The following is a 14,591-nucleotide window of genomic DNA, read 5'->3' as shown; positions in this document are numbered from 1 at the left end:
CCCATGTTTCCCCCTTTTAACAATAACAGCGAGCTCAGGGCTCTGCGTAAAAGACCCCAGAGGGGAGGAGCGCATTGACGGTGGCGGCTTTTCTTCCCCTTCCCTTTGCCAAATACCCTCAGCGACCCCAGATCCCAGCCCGCCCCCGCCCCGGAGCAGAGGGAGCAGGAGCGAGCAGGGTGGGTCGGCAGCGAGCCCGGCGCGCGCGGGCCCCGCAGGCCGAGCCGGGCGCGGCGGGGAGAGCCCCGGGGTGGGGTGGGCGCGGGGGCCGAACTCCGCCGCCCGCGCCGCCCCCGGCCCGCCCCCCCGCCGGCCTGTGATTGGCTTGGGGGGCGCGAGCGCCCGCCCCGGCCGGGCGGGTGGGGTCCCCCGTGGGCGCGGGGTGGGAGGAGGCGCGGGAGGGCGGGGAGACCGGGGCTGGGAGGGAGCGCGCGAGGGGGCGGGCGCGCCGGGTGCCAGTGATCCGAGAGCGGCTCCGCGAGGGGCGGGCGCGGCGGCCGGGCCGCGGGGGACCGAGGAGGGCGGCGCGGGCCGCGGGAGGGAAAGCCCGGCGGGCTCCGCGCGGCCGCCGCGCGCAGGGAGAGGCGCCGGGGCTGCCGCCGCTGCACGGCGCGCCCTCGGGAGCCGCCGGCCGCACCGCCCGCCGCCTCCGGGAGGAAGCGCGCCGGCCGCCTCACCTGCCGGCCCCGGAGCCCGCGCTGGGCGCGCGCCGACCCGGAGCCGAGCGCAGCCCCGTCGCCCCGAGCGCCCGCGACCCCGCGCGGGGCGCCGGCTCCATGGCGACCGGGCTCGGGGAGCCGGTCTACGGACTTTCGGAAGACGAGGTGAGCAGCGCCCCCTTCCCAGCCGGGACTCCCCGGGGAGTTCCTGCCCCGCGCCTCGAGGGGGTGGGACTGGGGCGACACCTGGGGTGGCGCTTCCCCTGCGCCTGCTGGGGAACCCCAGAGGCGGGGGAGCTGGGCGGGAGCGCGTTGTGGGGGGATCCGGCCCTTCCGCCGCGCGCCCGCGCCCCCACCTCCCGGCCGCGGCGGAGCGCATTGTTTGTAAATAAAGCCGCGCGACGCCCTTGGAGCCGGGGGTGCGCTCGGCGGCTCCCCATCTTTGGGGAGGGCGGAGGGCGCGAGAGTCTCTGCTGCTTGCGCCCCTGCTCTCCAAGCCGCAGCTCCCCGGGCTGTTGGGCAACTTTCCGGCTCTCGCCCCTGCAGCCGGGAGTCCCTGATGCGCGCCTGCGGGGGGCTGCTGGGGGCCTGCGCCGCGCGGGGGGCCCCGGGGCCGCGGGGACCCTGGATGGCCTCCCCTGGAACTTTCTAACCGTGGTGTCAGCTAGTGCGCTGGCGCGTGTGGAGGCTGGTCACGGTGGAGTGGGCGAACCGCTCCGGTGTGTGCCTTGCAGAGTCTGAAGCCAGGAGTGTGGGGTTCGGGGTCTCTTTAGTGGGAGAGGGTCTGGGATGGCGGCAGGTGCTACTGTGCAAACTTGGAAGAAGCTTGCCACCCTGCCATTGCTTTTTTTTTTCCTTCCAAGGATTTAAAGCCCAGCACCTCCGGGCTGGATTGCAAGGACGAAAGCCCAATTGATCCTTTTATTAATGAAGCAAATTAAATAAGCCACACCCCCGCGGCCGTGGGTTCGTCTGGAAAGGGCTTTGTTTTTGCCCCGTCTCTCCTCGCCGCTTCCCACCACCCCCCTTTGGAAGGATCCTGCTAAATCACTGCCGAGCGCTCTCTCGACCAGCCTTGCTCGGCTCTCATTGGTGTGTCGCTCGGCCAAAAAGGGGGGTGGGAGGCCTGTGGCTGGTGCGGCGTGACCGGCAGGCTGGAGGGAGTAGGTAGGAGGGGTTTACCATCTGGCGGGGCGCGCGCTCAGGTTTGGCTCCCCTTTCGAGAGGTGAATTTACAACCCTTGCAGCATTACTCAGCAGGGAGGTATTTCCTATCCTGGTTGTGCATTTCATGAAAAGTTGATGCCTGGAAATGCAGGCTTTTATCCCTCTTTCTTCCTTTCCTTTCTTTTTCTGAGGTCCCCGCTCTCTGGTGATGGGGGTGGGGTAAGTGGAGAGGCTGTTATCTGAGGCATGCCCACGCTGTGGCTCTTATCTGCTTTCCTACTCTGGTGTGGGGTGTGTGTGTGTGTGTGTCCGTGTGTCCTAATTGTAATGGACTCTCGGTATCTTGGGATTCCGAGAGTGTGTTGTGTGTCTTGGGAAGTGTGACTTTTGGTTTTCTAAACGCTAGGGAAAGCTGGATGGGGTATGTGTTTTATCAAAGAATGATCACAATGCAAATAATGCCTGCCTTTTCGGTTTGTTTTGTTTTATTACCGTGCTGTGCTTGTGTGAAATGACACCCCCACCCCCTTTTCCGTGCATTACCTGAGGGTGGGTGAAAAGGAGCCTCACTGTTTCACCTACCCAGAGGATTCTCTTCTCCCTGACTTCTCTTCTTTGAGGAGCTTTCTCTCATCTACCTGTCCATTGGCAGCAGTGGAGGGCAGGCGGTGGGCTTTTGCAAACGCGCTGAGATGCTGACATTCCTAAACAAAGGACTTGCGGATCCTCCTGGATGATGAACACAGGGCATTTCATGGGAGGTCTTTTTTTTTTTTTTTAATCACTTGATTATTTTTCAAAGCCCCCTCACTCTATTTGTGCTTGTATATTTATGAGTATTTTGGGAAATGCAGCTGGATCACTGAATCACACATATGCCACGGCTGTTTGTGCTTTGTTTACATTTGCAGCCAGTGTGTGAATCCACTAAAGTGCATCTTCACTGCCGTCTAGGTTGAGTTCATACTGCTCTTCACTCGTGTCCAGTGGGAAAGTGCCAGTGGCCTGTAAGCTGAATTGGGGCCTGTATGTTTGTCTGTGGCTGGGCCTACTCCTGCAGATTGTACAGGGGTTATTTGGGGTGCTTGAGGGAAGAGCTGGAGGCACTCAGGACATTTTATTGAGTGATCGCTGTGCTGCTGATAGGACTTAGTTCCACGTACATGTTACAAAAGACAAACGACATCTGTCCTCTCCAGCTTCTCCTATCAATGAGAAAATAAGGCAGGGCTGTTTGGATGACTTCACATTTCTATGGCATTTGCTTTTTAATGGTGGTTTTAAGTTGTCAGGTTTCCCTTTGGAAAATCAGGGGCCGCCTTCATAGAATATTAACAACAAATTGTTGAATTTGCCCAGCTTATTTTGTCTCCCTGAATTAGTCTGTGTGAGAAAACAAATGGAAGATTTTAGCAGGCTCTTAAATTAGTGTGCCCCCTGAAACGGCGGGTGGTTTTTCTAAGGAATGTGTTATAGGGGTGCACTTCAATTTACATAGTTGGGGTACCACGGAACGTGGCACATAAAGGTTTTTGCTTGCTGTATAGAAGCATCACCGTATAAACCTCTGAGCAACATAGGCACGTGTCTCTAGCAAATTTCTCAAAAGTAAGTTTATTTGTATTTGCGCTGGATGTGGATGGGATGCCCTGCATGTTGGGAGTGCACTTAGTTAAATCGCCTCCCAAAGACTGTACCTCTAAGTACTGCTGATGACAAAGCATTGCATTAACCTAGAAAATAGCGGGGTGCCAGGGCTGAGGACATTGTTCCTATGTCTCTCCAGTTTGTAGAATGCAAAGGATTAAATGCCCTGCTTGTGTGGTGCATGAGCTGTTGGTTTCTGTTGTGTGTTTCTGGCTGAGCGCCTCTGGTGCCTTATAGTTCATATTCACCCCGAGTTAAATCAGGTCAGTTTAGGTAACCGCATTTGAAATCTCCATCAGATGAAGGAAGAACTTTTGGTGTTGGAGGGATTAGTAAACTAACAAAACTTCCGATTCAGGGCCCAGGATCAGATCTGGTTTGGAATAAGAACAGTTTGGATTCGGTTTTTGCATTTGGCTGGCTTCCTTGGCAGTTTTTTTGTTTGGCTTTTTGTTTTTGTTTATTTATTTTTGGCAATCTGTAGCTCATTTTGGCATAGTTTACTTGTGAATGTCACTGTTAACCTGAAATCTTTTATTGCAACATCTTAGAAAAGTATCCTTTATTGAAAAGGTTCTCTAGTGGGTGACAACTTTCTTTCTAGATGTGTCATTTAAAAATTTTGGGGTGATTAAAATGAGGCAGATGATATAGAAATGAAGGCCAGGCTGATACAGCATGGTATTTTGACATTCTCCCACCTTTTTTTCCTTAGTAAATATTTCGTTTTTAAGTGTCTTGAGAGATATTCATAGCTTCATTACTCAGGATAATGTAAAATGGAGATAAATGTCAGAGGTTATAAAGTGATGACTTCTGGACCAGAATTGACCAGGAGCTCTGCTTTGTGTAGTCTCCATAGTGCTGTAAAACTTCATGGAAAATGGCAAAAATCTGACTTCATTCTCACCTGGCAACAATTAGTGTGTCTGAGATGTAACTCTTTAAGATGTGGCCGCTGTGTTGTTGCTACAGTCTCCACTGCTCCCTGTTGCCTTAGGAGTCTTTTTCCTCATTTGCATATAATCATCCACTTCATAATAAACATGCAAAATTAACCTTGGCATAGATAGCATATTTTCCTTACTCTAAAATGTAAAGATGGGGCCTCCCTGGTGGCGCAGCGGTTGAGCGCTGGGTTGCGAAGCTGCCCGCAGCTTCTGCAGCGCTGGTTTGATCCCCGGCCCACATGGCATGACAGACCTCTCCTGCCGCCCACTGCTCCCCTCAGCAATGTACTTCATTGGTCTGCCTGTTCTGTTCTCCTCTCTGGCTGTGGTGAATTCTCTCACCCTTCCGTGCTTCTTACTGTACCCAGTGCTTGTATAAATAAATAATAAATCTTAAAAAAAAAATTGTAAAGATGTACTGTAATTTTAAGATGTACTTTTTTTTTAAAGAGTTATTTATTGATGCATACAAGAACTGGGGTACAGGCCAGAGGTATGGGAGGTGAGAGATTTCACCAGAGTGGGGAACAGAACAGGCAAATTGACTGAAATACACTGCTGAGGGGAGCAATGCGTGAGACAGGAGAGGTTTGCTGCACCATGTGGGTGCCTCCCTGGCCAGGGATCGAACTTGTGCTGCGTGGCTGCAGATAGTTTCAGAAGTTGTGTCTTAACCCCTTGCACCACCAGGGAGGCCCCTTAAGATGTACTATTATCTTATGTATTACTAAGGGAAAAACTATTGTCAAGCTAAGATGCACTGTTGATTTTATGACACATCCTTCAGGGATGTTAAAATATGAAAGCAAGGATGTTTCAGAAATTCTGGAATGACAATGTAAGTACTTGGGGTAACCATGAGCCAGCTGTTTCAGTACCCCTAATCATTACTTTTAAGTCAATTACTAGTCAGATTTCTGCTTTCTTTGAGAAAAGGGCAGGAGTAAAGGCAGTACTCTTATAAGGCATCAGTCAGAGAAGAAACAGGGAACCTAGATGACATGCCACCCTAAAGCCATCTGTAGGTAGTAAGAATAGTTGCTTTTTTTTTTTCCTCAAGATTTATTCATTTATGCATACAAGAACAGGGGTACAGGCCAAAGGTGTGGGGGGGCGAGAGGATTCACCAGAGACAGAGTGGGGAACAGAACAGGCAGACTGACTGAGATACACTGCTGAGAGGAGCAGTGGGCAGGTCAGGAGAGGTCTGCTGCACCATGTGGGTAGCTCCCTGGCCAGGGATCGAACTTGTGCTGCAGAGGCTGTGGATAGCTTCATAGGTTGCGTCTTAACCCCTTGTGCCACCAGGGAGGCCCAATAGTTGCTCATTTTGAAAGTGGTCCATGTGTATTTGTGAGAGCTTGAAGAACCTTGTATGTCAGCGTCACAGCTGTACAAAATCGGACAAGATTGCTTTCAGAAATGGCAGCTTAGAAATTTGTTTGCATCTGAAGGTGGATGATGAGAGGCAGTGTTCTAGAGGAAAAAGATAAAACTTGCCCATTCATTCCAGCTCCAGTTGCCCAAGTGAGATCTGGCAGTGCTGGATGGAGCCTTCTGTCTGTGCCCAGACTTCAGTTCCAATTTGTGTTGTGAACATTGTCATATTGGAAACAGCCTAGAAAAGGGCCTCATTTTTTTTTTTTTTTTTGGTGGGACCCTCGCCAGCGGCCAGGGAACGAATCTGCGCTGCAGAGGCTGTGGGCAGCCTTGCAGCCCAGAGCTCAACCTCTGCGCCACCGGGGGAGGCCCTAGAAAGGGGCCTCATTTTTATGGTGACTTTCAGAAACAGGTTTTCAAATGGGCAAATGTTCTGTTTTAAATTCTGCTGTCATGAGATTTTTATCTTCAAGGAGCCTTCTGGAATTTTGATTGTTATTTAATGGTTTTATTAAATCAGAATGTTTATTTGTAGTGTTCGTCTCATTACTGAAAAGCAGTATCATTTTGTTCAAAGAGGTGAGGACAGTGGCAAAATGGAAATCCTTAAGCATTGCAGTTTGGTTACCTTGCAGAACGTAGCGGGAGTTGGAACCTTGTGAAGATACTCGGGCACCTATTTGGTGCTGTCATTGCTCGGAATGTTGTTCCTTGGGGATTCTGGGAACTTCTGTGTGCTTGCCATGCGTATATTCTAGAGAAAAATCGAAATCATCTCAGGGATGAAATCTTTGATGTGAAGAGTAGTTTTAGAACATGTTATCATTGCAACCAAACTTTGGAGTTCTCGCAAACTTGCTTTCTGCACTCACTGTGCAGGGAAGAAACTTTATGTACATGGCTAATTTAATTACTTTTCTGCATTGTATAATTTTTAAAGCATGGTGGGATGTCACTGGTGAAAAACAAATTAGTTTCTCTTTCAAAAATGGTGATCACGTTAAAGTTTTCATATTGAGTTAAAAGAGCTGTTGAAACTGATCTTACTGTGGCCCTTAAACTTTGGATCCTAAATGAGTAACAGCAACAAAAAGCAACACTAACTGAAGAATTTTCAAACTTTTTGATGTAGTAGGTCTTTGAGGAAGTGTCTTTGTTTTACTGATAATGTTTGTTCATTGCTAATAAAGAAAACTAGAAAGTGATCTTTTGACACTTCGTGTTCAAGAAGATCAAAACACTAGTTGAATATCACAGATGTGATCAGTTCCAGGTAGCAGGACCAGCGAGGGCTTGAGAAGTGTGGCAGAATGTTACTTTCTTTTTTTGTATTGTTTCTCTTCCAGGTCGCAGCATTAAACAAACATATTTCATTTTCCGACTATAGGTGGCAATGTTTCTACTGTTTGTTGTTCAGTGATGTTACTCATGGCCTGGGGGTTGCTTGGTGGTGGACCGTGGAAATGAGCATCATTTAGAGATGAGGATAAAGAAACTAGATTTAGAAAACAATGCTTTCCTCTAAACTGAATAAAAATCAGTCCTTTCATAAAAATGCCTAAAGGGGTGTTTCTTAATGTCAGGGATTGTGGGTTTGCCCAGTTTTTCCAGATTCCTCTTACCCAGAGCATAGTAATATCTGGGAGAGGGACAGGCCTTTGGATTTGGGGTAAAAGCCCCCGCAACAAATACGCACACAGAACAGCACCTCTGAGAACCACTATTACTTCCTTTCTTCTTGGGTATGAGGGACTTCTAAATAATTCCAGTCCTACTGTCTGGACCATCCCATATGCTGTCATTGGCTTTGAGAAGGAACTAGCAATAATAATCACTATTCTGGGGCATTTGATTGCAAGTGATTGTCTTGATTCCTGTGGCAAGGCAGTGGCTCAAGTTCTAGCAGAGAGAGAAGCTTGTACCCTTAAAGATCTGGGACACTTCTCGAATGTATAGGATCTTGTTATAATTGTAATGTTTTGTTCTGAACCCAAGTGGCCTGAATGCTGACTGTTACTGTAATACCTTTAGGTGAGAAAAGCCACATTACATAAGCATATCTGGGGTAACTAGCTGCAATTTGACACTTGAGTCGACTTTTTGTCCCTGACTCCAGAGCCGGTATTGATTTAGACCTCGCCAAATTTAGTGGTGAGGCTATCGGATTCCCAGGCTGTCATCACATTCAGTGTTTGGGGACTTCTTGGCAGGCGAGCATCCACTGAGAGATTTCGTATTCTGTTTATACCTCCTATTCACCAAGAAAAAAGGGCCATTCAAAAATGAGTTTTCTTTTAGTGTGAAATGCCGTGGTGTGAAATCCAGCCTGTGAAGATGGAACTTGGAAGTGCTGGTGGGGACCATGGCCCCACAAAGAGGAAGAACAAACTGAGGGAACTGGCCCCTTGCTGGTTAGGGTGTCACCCCATCCCTGCCCCCATCCACTTTTCACAGCTCCCCAGACTCCCTGAAGGGAGGTTTGGATGGATGTGTGAGTGGCTCCGGACTGTCACCTCCTGCCTACCAGGTGGGGTCTCTGTGCCCCATCACCCTCTATGTGTGACTGGTCACCTCTGCAGGGAGGTTGCAGACCCCACTGGGCACCCTGGGGTGCCATGACAAGGGCCTGGTTTTTGGTCTTGCCTTTGTTAACACAGTTCTCTCTGCTCATGATCCTGTCATCGCTTAGTGTCCCCCTGGGATTGACTCAGGAGTCACACAGACGCCATAACATGGGGATGCTCAAGTCCCTGGGGTGAAATGCTGTAGTATTTGCAGAGCCTCACACATCCTCCTGTGGATGTTAAGTCCTCTCTAGAGTTCTTGTCATAACTTACACAAAGTGAGTGCTGTGTGAATAGTCGCTACACTGTGCTGCTTAGGGAATAAAGACAAGAAAGGACCAGCACCACCATCCTGGTCCTGGCCGCATGGTCTGGAGTGCCCAGCCATGATGGGTTGAAGCTGAGAGTGCCCGACCTGGGCTTCGAGGCCTGACCATATTTCCCCTTTGCAGCCTCCTTCAAGGCCTGGCTCTTCTTGGTCTCCGTGGATGCTGTCTAGGTCGGGTTTTGGGATGTGTCTTGTAGAGCACTTTGTAAAGCTGAGCTTCTCTGTGGGCAGAGCAGGGAGGTTCCCTGGAGCAGGGAGAGAACCGTTCACAAGGATGGCAGATGTGGCCAGACCTGGGGGTGGTCGCACCTGAGTAGCCGCTGCTGAATACCTGTGATGAATCAGTTGTTTTGTTTTTTTTTTAAGATTTATTTATTTATGCATACAAGAGCTGGGGTACAGGCCAGAGATGTGGGGGGTGAGAGGATTCACCTGAGACAGAGTGGGGAGCAGAACAGGCAGACTGACATGAAATACACTGCCGAGGAGAGCAGTGGACGAGACAGGAGAGGCCTGCTATGCCATGTGGATTTCTCTCTGGCCACTGGGGATTGAACTCATGCTGCAGAGGTTGTGGATTGCTTCATAGTGTGGTGCTTAACGCCTTGCGCCACCAGGGAGGCCCTGAATCAGTTTTTATTTATTTATTTTTAAAGATTTATTTATATATACAAGAACTGGGGTACAGGCCAGAAGTGTGGGAAGATTCACCAGAGACAGAGCGGGGAGCAGAACAGACAGACTGACTGAAATACACTGCTGAGGGGAGCAGTGGGAGAGACAGGAGAGGTCTGCTGTGCCATGTGGGTTGCTCCCTGCCCAGGGATGGGAATCGAACTCATGCTGCAGAGGCTGCAGATAGCTTCACAGTGCTGTGCTTAACCCCTTGTGCCTCCAACAGTTCCGAATCAGTTTTTAAAGTGCAAATTCAAGGCATTTATCTTCAGTGCCTTGTGTGGGTTTAAGTCTCTACATTTTGATGGCTCTTAGGGGCTGCTAGTGTTGAGGACTGTTGTGCAGACAGGCCTGGGTCCAGGAGAATGGTGGGGAATAGCCACTGTTACTTTGCCTGTTGTTGATGGGAGATGTTTGTTCTGAATGGGTTCCTTTTGTTTACATGTATAAGTTCTGTTTTTAAAATGCTGGAAATCATTTGGGTCTGTTTTTTTCAGGAAATGAAAGCAAGTCTAAGCTCATTAGAGCATTATTCTGCTTAGCAAGCACTCAATATTAACTGTTTATTGGTCAAAAAAACCTGTGTGTGCACGTGTACCCACTGAATTCCAAGCTCCACATACTCGTGGAATTCCCAACTACCTTTAGGATCCAAGGCATGGAAGTCTGTTAAAATCCTGTGCTTTTAAGTCTCCATCCCACCCCCTCTCTCAGTGAGTGATTTCACCTTTGGATGTCATTGTAATGCTCACTTCATCTTGGAAGGTTTGGTTTGTGAAGGGCCAGCAGCAGGAGGTTAAAGAAAAGGCAAAACTGGGAATCGCTTGGCTTCTTTTTGTCCTTCTCGCTCCTTCTGTGCTTCATGTGTTGGGTGTGATAATTGGACGGAGCCATATCTACAGTCAGTAAGTTGGTTTTTAAACTGTGGATTATTTCCTCTGGCTGCTTGATGCCAGAGGAGAAATGAATGTGCTCTTGAATTGAGCTAGATTCAGAGGGCGCCCAAATCTGTGCGTTGCCTTTGCACCCTGGACTTGGTTTATGTTGATTATTGAGAGTGATTGGTAGGTACTTCGCTGCCTGCCTTCAGAATAGATGCCTTCATTTTGCATGAATGTGATTAGGGAGAGAGAATGCTTCCAGCCAGGAATAAGCTTTCCCTCCCTTGCTTGGAGAGGGAGGAAGAGAAAAGTATTGTATGATGGTGGGGGTGGGAGGTACTGAAGCATATTTAATAACATGGAGATGTCTGTAATAAGTGGGAAAATTAGGTTACAAATCAGTGGGTGCACTAGTGTCTTATTGTGGTTAAAGTGTTTATGCACAGAAGGATGTCTAGGAGTGCATGCCAGGTTACTCATGGTAGTTATCTCTGCAAATGGATTACAGGTCATGGGGCCTCCCTGGTGATGCAAGGGGTTAAGTCCCAGCACCATGAAGCTATCTGCAGCCCTGGCCAGGGAGCTGACCCACGTGACACAGCAGACCTCTCCTGTCTCACCCGCTGCTCCCCTCAGCAGTGTATTTCAGTCAATATGCCTGTTCTGTTCCCCACTGTGTTGCTGGTGAATCCTCCCACCTCCTGCACTCTGGTCTGTACCCCAGTTCTTGTATGCATGAATAAATAACTCTTTAAAAAAATAAATTCTTAAAAAAATGGATTACGGTATTCTTATGGCCTTTTCCCCTTTATGTTTATATTTTCAGTTTTTGTACATGGAGCTTTTAATAGATCTTAATATATAAGTAAATTTAAATGTGAGGTGGTAGAAACCTTCCTTAAGCAAGTATTCGAAGCTTTGAATAAAAATTAGCACAGTTCAGTACACCTATTGATAGTGTTTATTTGGTTGCACACATGTTTATCAAGGGCACACACTTTGTATGTAAGGGTGTGAAGGTCATCACATCGCCCCTCTTGCCTTTATGGGCCTCCACCAAGGTCGGCAGGGAAAGGATAAGTAAGAAGTTGAGTATTTTTCAGAAAAAGTGACTGGTAAATTGGTTTCCTGTTTTACTCTCCACCCCTAGCTATTTTTAGGTTTATTTATAGCACATCTCTTTGTTCAAAATCTGATCATTAGGGGTCTTGATGCCTAATAGCAGAGACCAATTTTGACAAATTTGAAAAGAAAGGGACTTACTGAAGACATTTTACGTAGTACAGAAGTACCTGGAAAGCTGCAGAGCGAGGTCTGGCCAGTGGTCAGGGGCCGAGGGAGGCCAAGCCCAGAAACACAGACAGACAACCCACAGGGATTGCCTGACATAGACCTGGGCATCCCAGACCCTCCGTCCTCTGAGACTGTTGAGACTGTTTCCTGTCCATCTGTGGGTGCAGTCTGGGGCTCCCCTGCTCTGTAACTGTGATAGCCCGCTCATTTTTACCCATCTTGGGGTTTCTCACAGCCATTCTAAGCCTCAATGATTGCTAGGAGGACCCACAAGACCCAGAATGTTATACTTGGAGTTAGGGTTTATTACAGCGAGAGCAAAAGCATCAGGGGGCAGAGGCGCATGAAGTTCGGGGGAGACCAGGTGTGAGCTTATGAGTCCTCTCCCAGAGGTACCAGGCAGGATGCACTGATTTCCTGTAGAAACAACTGTGACAGCCAGTGTGAAATGCTGTCTGCTAGGGAATCTCAGAGATTCAGTTCCCTGGAGTTTTCATTGGGAACTTGTCACGTAAGCACCCTCTGCCTAGCATGTACTAAAATCCCAGACTCCCAGAAGAGAGCAGATGTCAGCATCAGCCACATGGTTTGCAGACAGTCTAGGCACAGAGAGACACACCCATCACTTAGGAAACATTTTCTGTCAGTGGAGAGGACTCTGTCCCTTCACAGAAACCAGCCAAGGGCAGCCTTGCAGCAGGTCTGTCTAAGGATAGTAGCCTCAGGCCTGCTGGCTCATTCTTTCTGCATACTCTGTCCTACTGGGACAGAGAGCTTGGAGGTCCCTTGGATTTGCCACAATCATGTGCCCACACCCTTGCTACTAGGGGAGGGATGTGGAATGTCAGGAGCTGTTGCCTCCTTTTTTAAACTTATGTTTCTGTAGTGGGAGGTGGGCCCAGCCTCTAACCAAAACTCACCCTGTGGGCAATCCACAAACATAGGAAGTGATTCCAGAATTTGAGCATTGTGGCACCCTTCTCCCCAAAAGAAAGTTCCCCTAAGCATGAATCAGGCTCAATATAAACGTTGAATGAATGGGTGCAGGGCTGCGGCAGGTGGTGTATGTTTGGAGTATTTATCTGTCAGGGAGAGGCTGAGATGTGTTCTTGCAAATTCTGTGTCATTGCACCCCCAGTATAATAGGGGGGCAGAGAGGTGGACCGACGGGCAGTGAAGTCAGAGGGACAGAGGACAGATGGGGATTAATCATGGCCTTTGTGGAGGGAGGGGGTTTTCTCAGCATTAGGGGAAGCTGTTGGAAGATTTTTGTGACTTGGAGCCTGTAGAGTAAGGATGGGGGCAGGACAAGAACGGAAGCAGGGAGGCCAGTCTGGAAGGTCCAGTTCTGGCAGGTCAGGAGGGGGTGGTGGTGGGCTGGGTTTCAGGAGGGGCACCATGGCGTCTGGAGAAATGGGTGGACGTGGCATATAAGTCAGAGGAATCACAGATATGAGGGATCTGATAGAACAGATATGCGGTGTCACCTGGATGTTGGCATGAGTCAGATTTGGTGGAATGAAGGTTACTAAGAGGAAGACTGTGCGAAGAACAAGACTGGGGAGAAATGGAATCAGAAGCTATTTTGATTAGGTTAAGCATAATGTACCCATTCAGCATCCAGGTGATGCCATCAGGCTAGTAGATAGAAGCATCTGGAGCCAATGGAGCTATCAGGGCAGGTAGGACATTGGGGTCTTCAGCATGTGGCTAACATGTGAGGCCTTGGGGCTGGGGGCACGGTGAAGGCTGGAGAGAGAGTAGCGGCAGGACTGGGCAGCTGGCGAATCAGGCTGTGCTCTGGCCATGTGGTCGCAGGAAAGCTGGCGAGGGAGTGGCCCTGGTCAGCCAAGGGACAGTAGGACATCTGTGCGCCTGGATTTGGCCAGGCAGGTGCCTTGGTGAGCTGGGCAAAAGCCGTGTCAGCAGCCCTGGTCATGGACACTGTGGACAGAGGAAAGACACGTGAGGCAGAGGCAGCGCTCGGAGCAGTTTTGCCACGAAGGGGAGCAGGGACCCAAGGCTGCCGCTGAGCAGGACCCGGCCTGGAGCGTGTTTTCTCAGGGGGTAGGAAGGGAGACACTGAGCAGAAATTACACCTGCTCATGGGGTGCCCTCTCTGAGGGGATCGCCATTTTGGTATTTCTGGGCCTGTAATTGAAATCACCTTTGATCGTGTTGGCATTAAGGAGACGAGACCAAAACAGACTTAATATGTTGAGATAACCTCCTTTCCAACGACGGCCATAATGGGGCCCCCACAGTGTGTGGAGGCTTCCTTCTACAGTTCAAAAGGCGTGGGGGAATTTCAAAACCCAGTCGACTTCAAAACATGGCCGGGAGGCCCTAGCCACAAACAACTCCAGGGAACAGCGTGGACCCTGGCTCCGTGGGGTGCAGACCTAGTTCTGTGCTTCTGTAAACGAGGGAATAACCAAAGCCTGAAAGTCAGCACAGAGGGGAGACTGGAGAGAAAGTCTTCCTCTTTTAAACTGAACATCAAGGCCGGGAAGTACCTTGTCATTTGTCGTTGAGAACCAGTGTTCCCTCATCTGACCTTATTTCTCCCTTTGCCCCGGACTTTTTTTTTTTAAAGATTTATTTATTTATTTATACAAGCACTGGGGACAGTCAGAAGCGCGGGAGGGTGAGAGAATTCACCAGAGCCAGAGCGGGGAGCAGAGCAGGCAGAAGGACCGAAGTACACTGCTGAGGGGAGCAGCGGGCGGCAGGAGAGGTCTGCGCGCCATGTGGGACCCTCCTCTGGTGGCCGGGGAGCAGCCGGGGATCGAACCGGCGCTGCAGAGGCTGTGGGCAGCTTTGCAACCCAGCGCTCAACCACTGCGCCACCGGGGAGGCCCTACCCTGGCCTTTTGACATTCTTTTAAAGTCTGATCTTGTCTATATTCTTTTTTTCCAAAGATCTGTTTTTATTTATTTATGCATACAAGAACTGGGGTGTAGGCCAGAGGTGCGGGGTGGTGGTGGTGGTGGTGAGAGGATTCACCAGAGACAGAGTGCGGAGCAGAACAGGGCGGATCTACTGA

At 49.7% G+C, this 14,591-nt stretch overlaps 1 protein-coding gene across 3 annotated transcripts in view; it reads left to right on the top strand.

Moving 5' to 3' along the window:
* Positions 1 to 747: 747 nt before the first annotated feature.
* The window catches only part of NEDD4L (NEDD4 like E3 ubiquitin protein ligase), a 301,987-nt gene continuing 288,143 nt past the window's right edge, over positions 748 to 14,591 (top strand). For 2 of the 3 annotated variants that reach the window (XM_037508470.2, XM_054694014.1), the window contains exon 1: positions 748 to 824. In XM_037508470.2, the coding sequence (XP_037364367.2) occupies positions 777 to 824 (48 nt within the window). In that variant the 5' untranslated portion in view covers positions 748 to 776. Of the gene's footprint in view, positions 825 to 1,846; positions 1,886 to 14,591 lie in introns of those variants that run through there. The other variant, XM_037508467.2, reaches the window with a different exon arrangement.

The sequence above is a fragment of the Talpa occidentalis genome, unplaced genomic scaffold (genome assembly GCF_014898055.3).
Source record: "Talpa occidentalis isolate TD23 unplaced genomic scaffold, MPIMG_talOcc4v2.1 talOcc4.13, whole genome shotgun sequence".
Taxonomy (NCBI): domain Eukaryota; kingdom Metazoa; phylum Chordata; class Mammalia; order Eulipotyphla; family Talpidae; genus Talpa; species Talpa occidentalis.
This window is presented reverse-complemented; position numbering and strand designations above follow the sequence as displayed.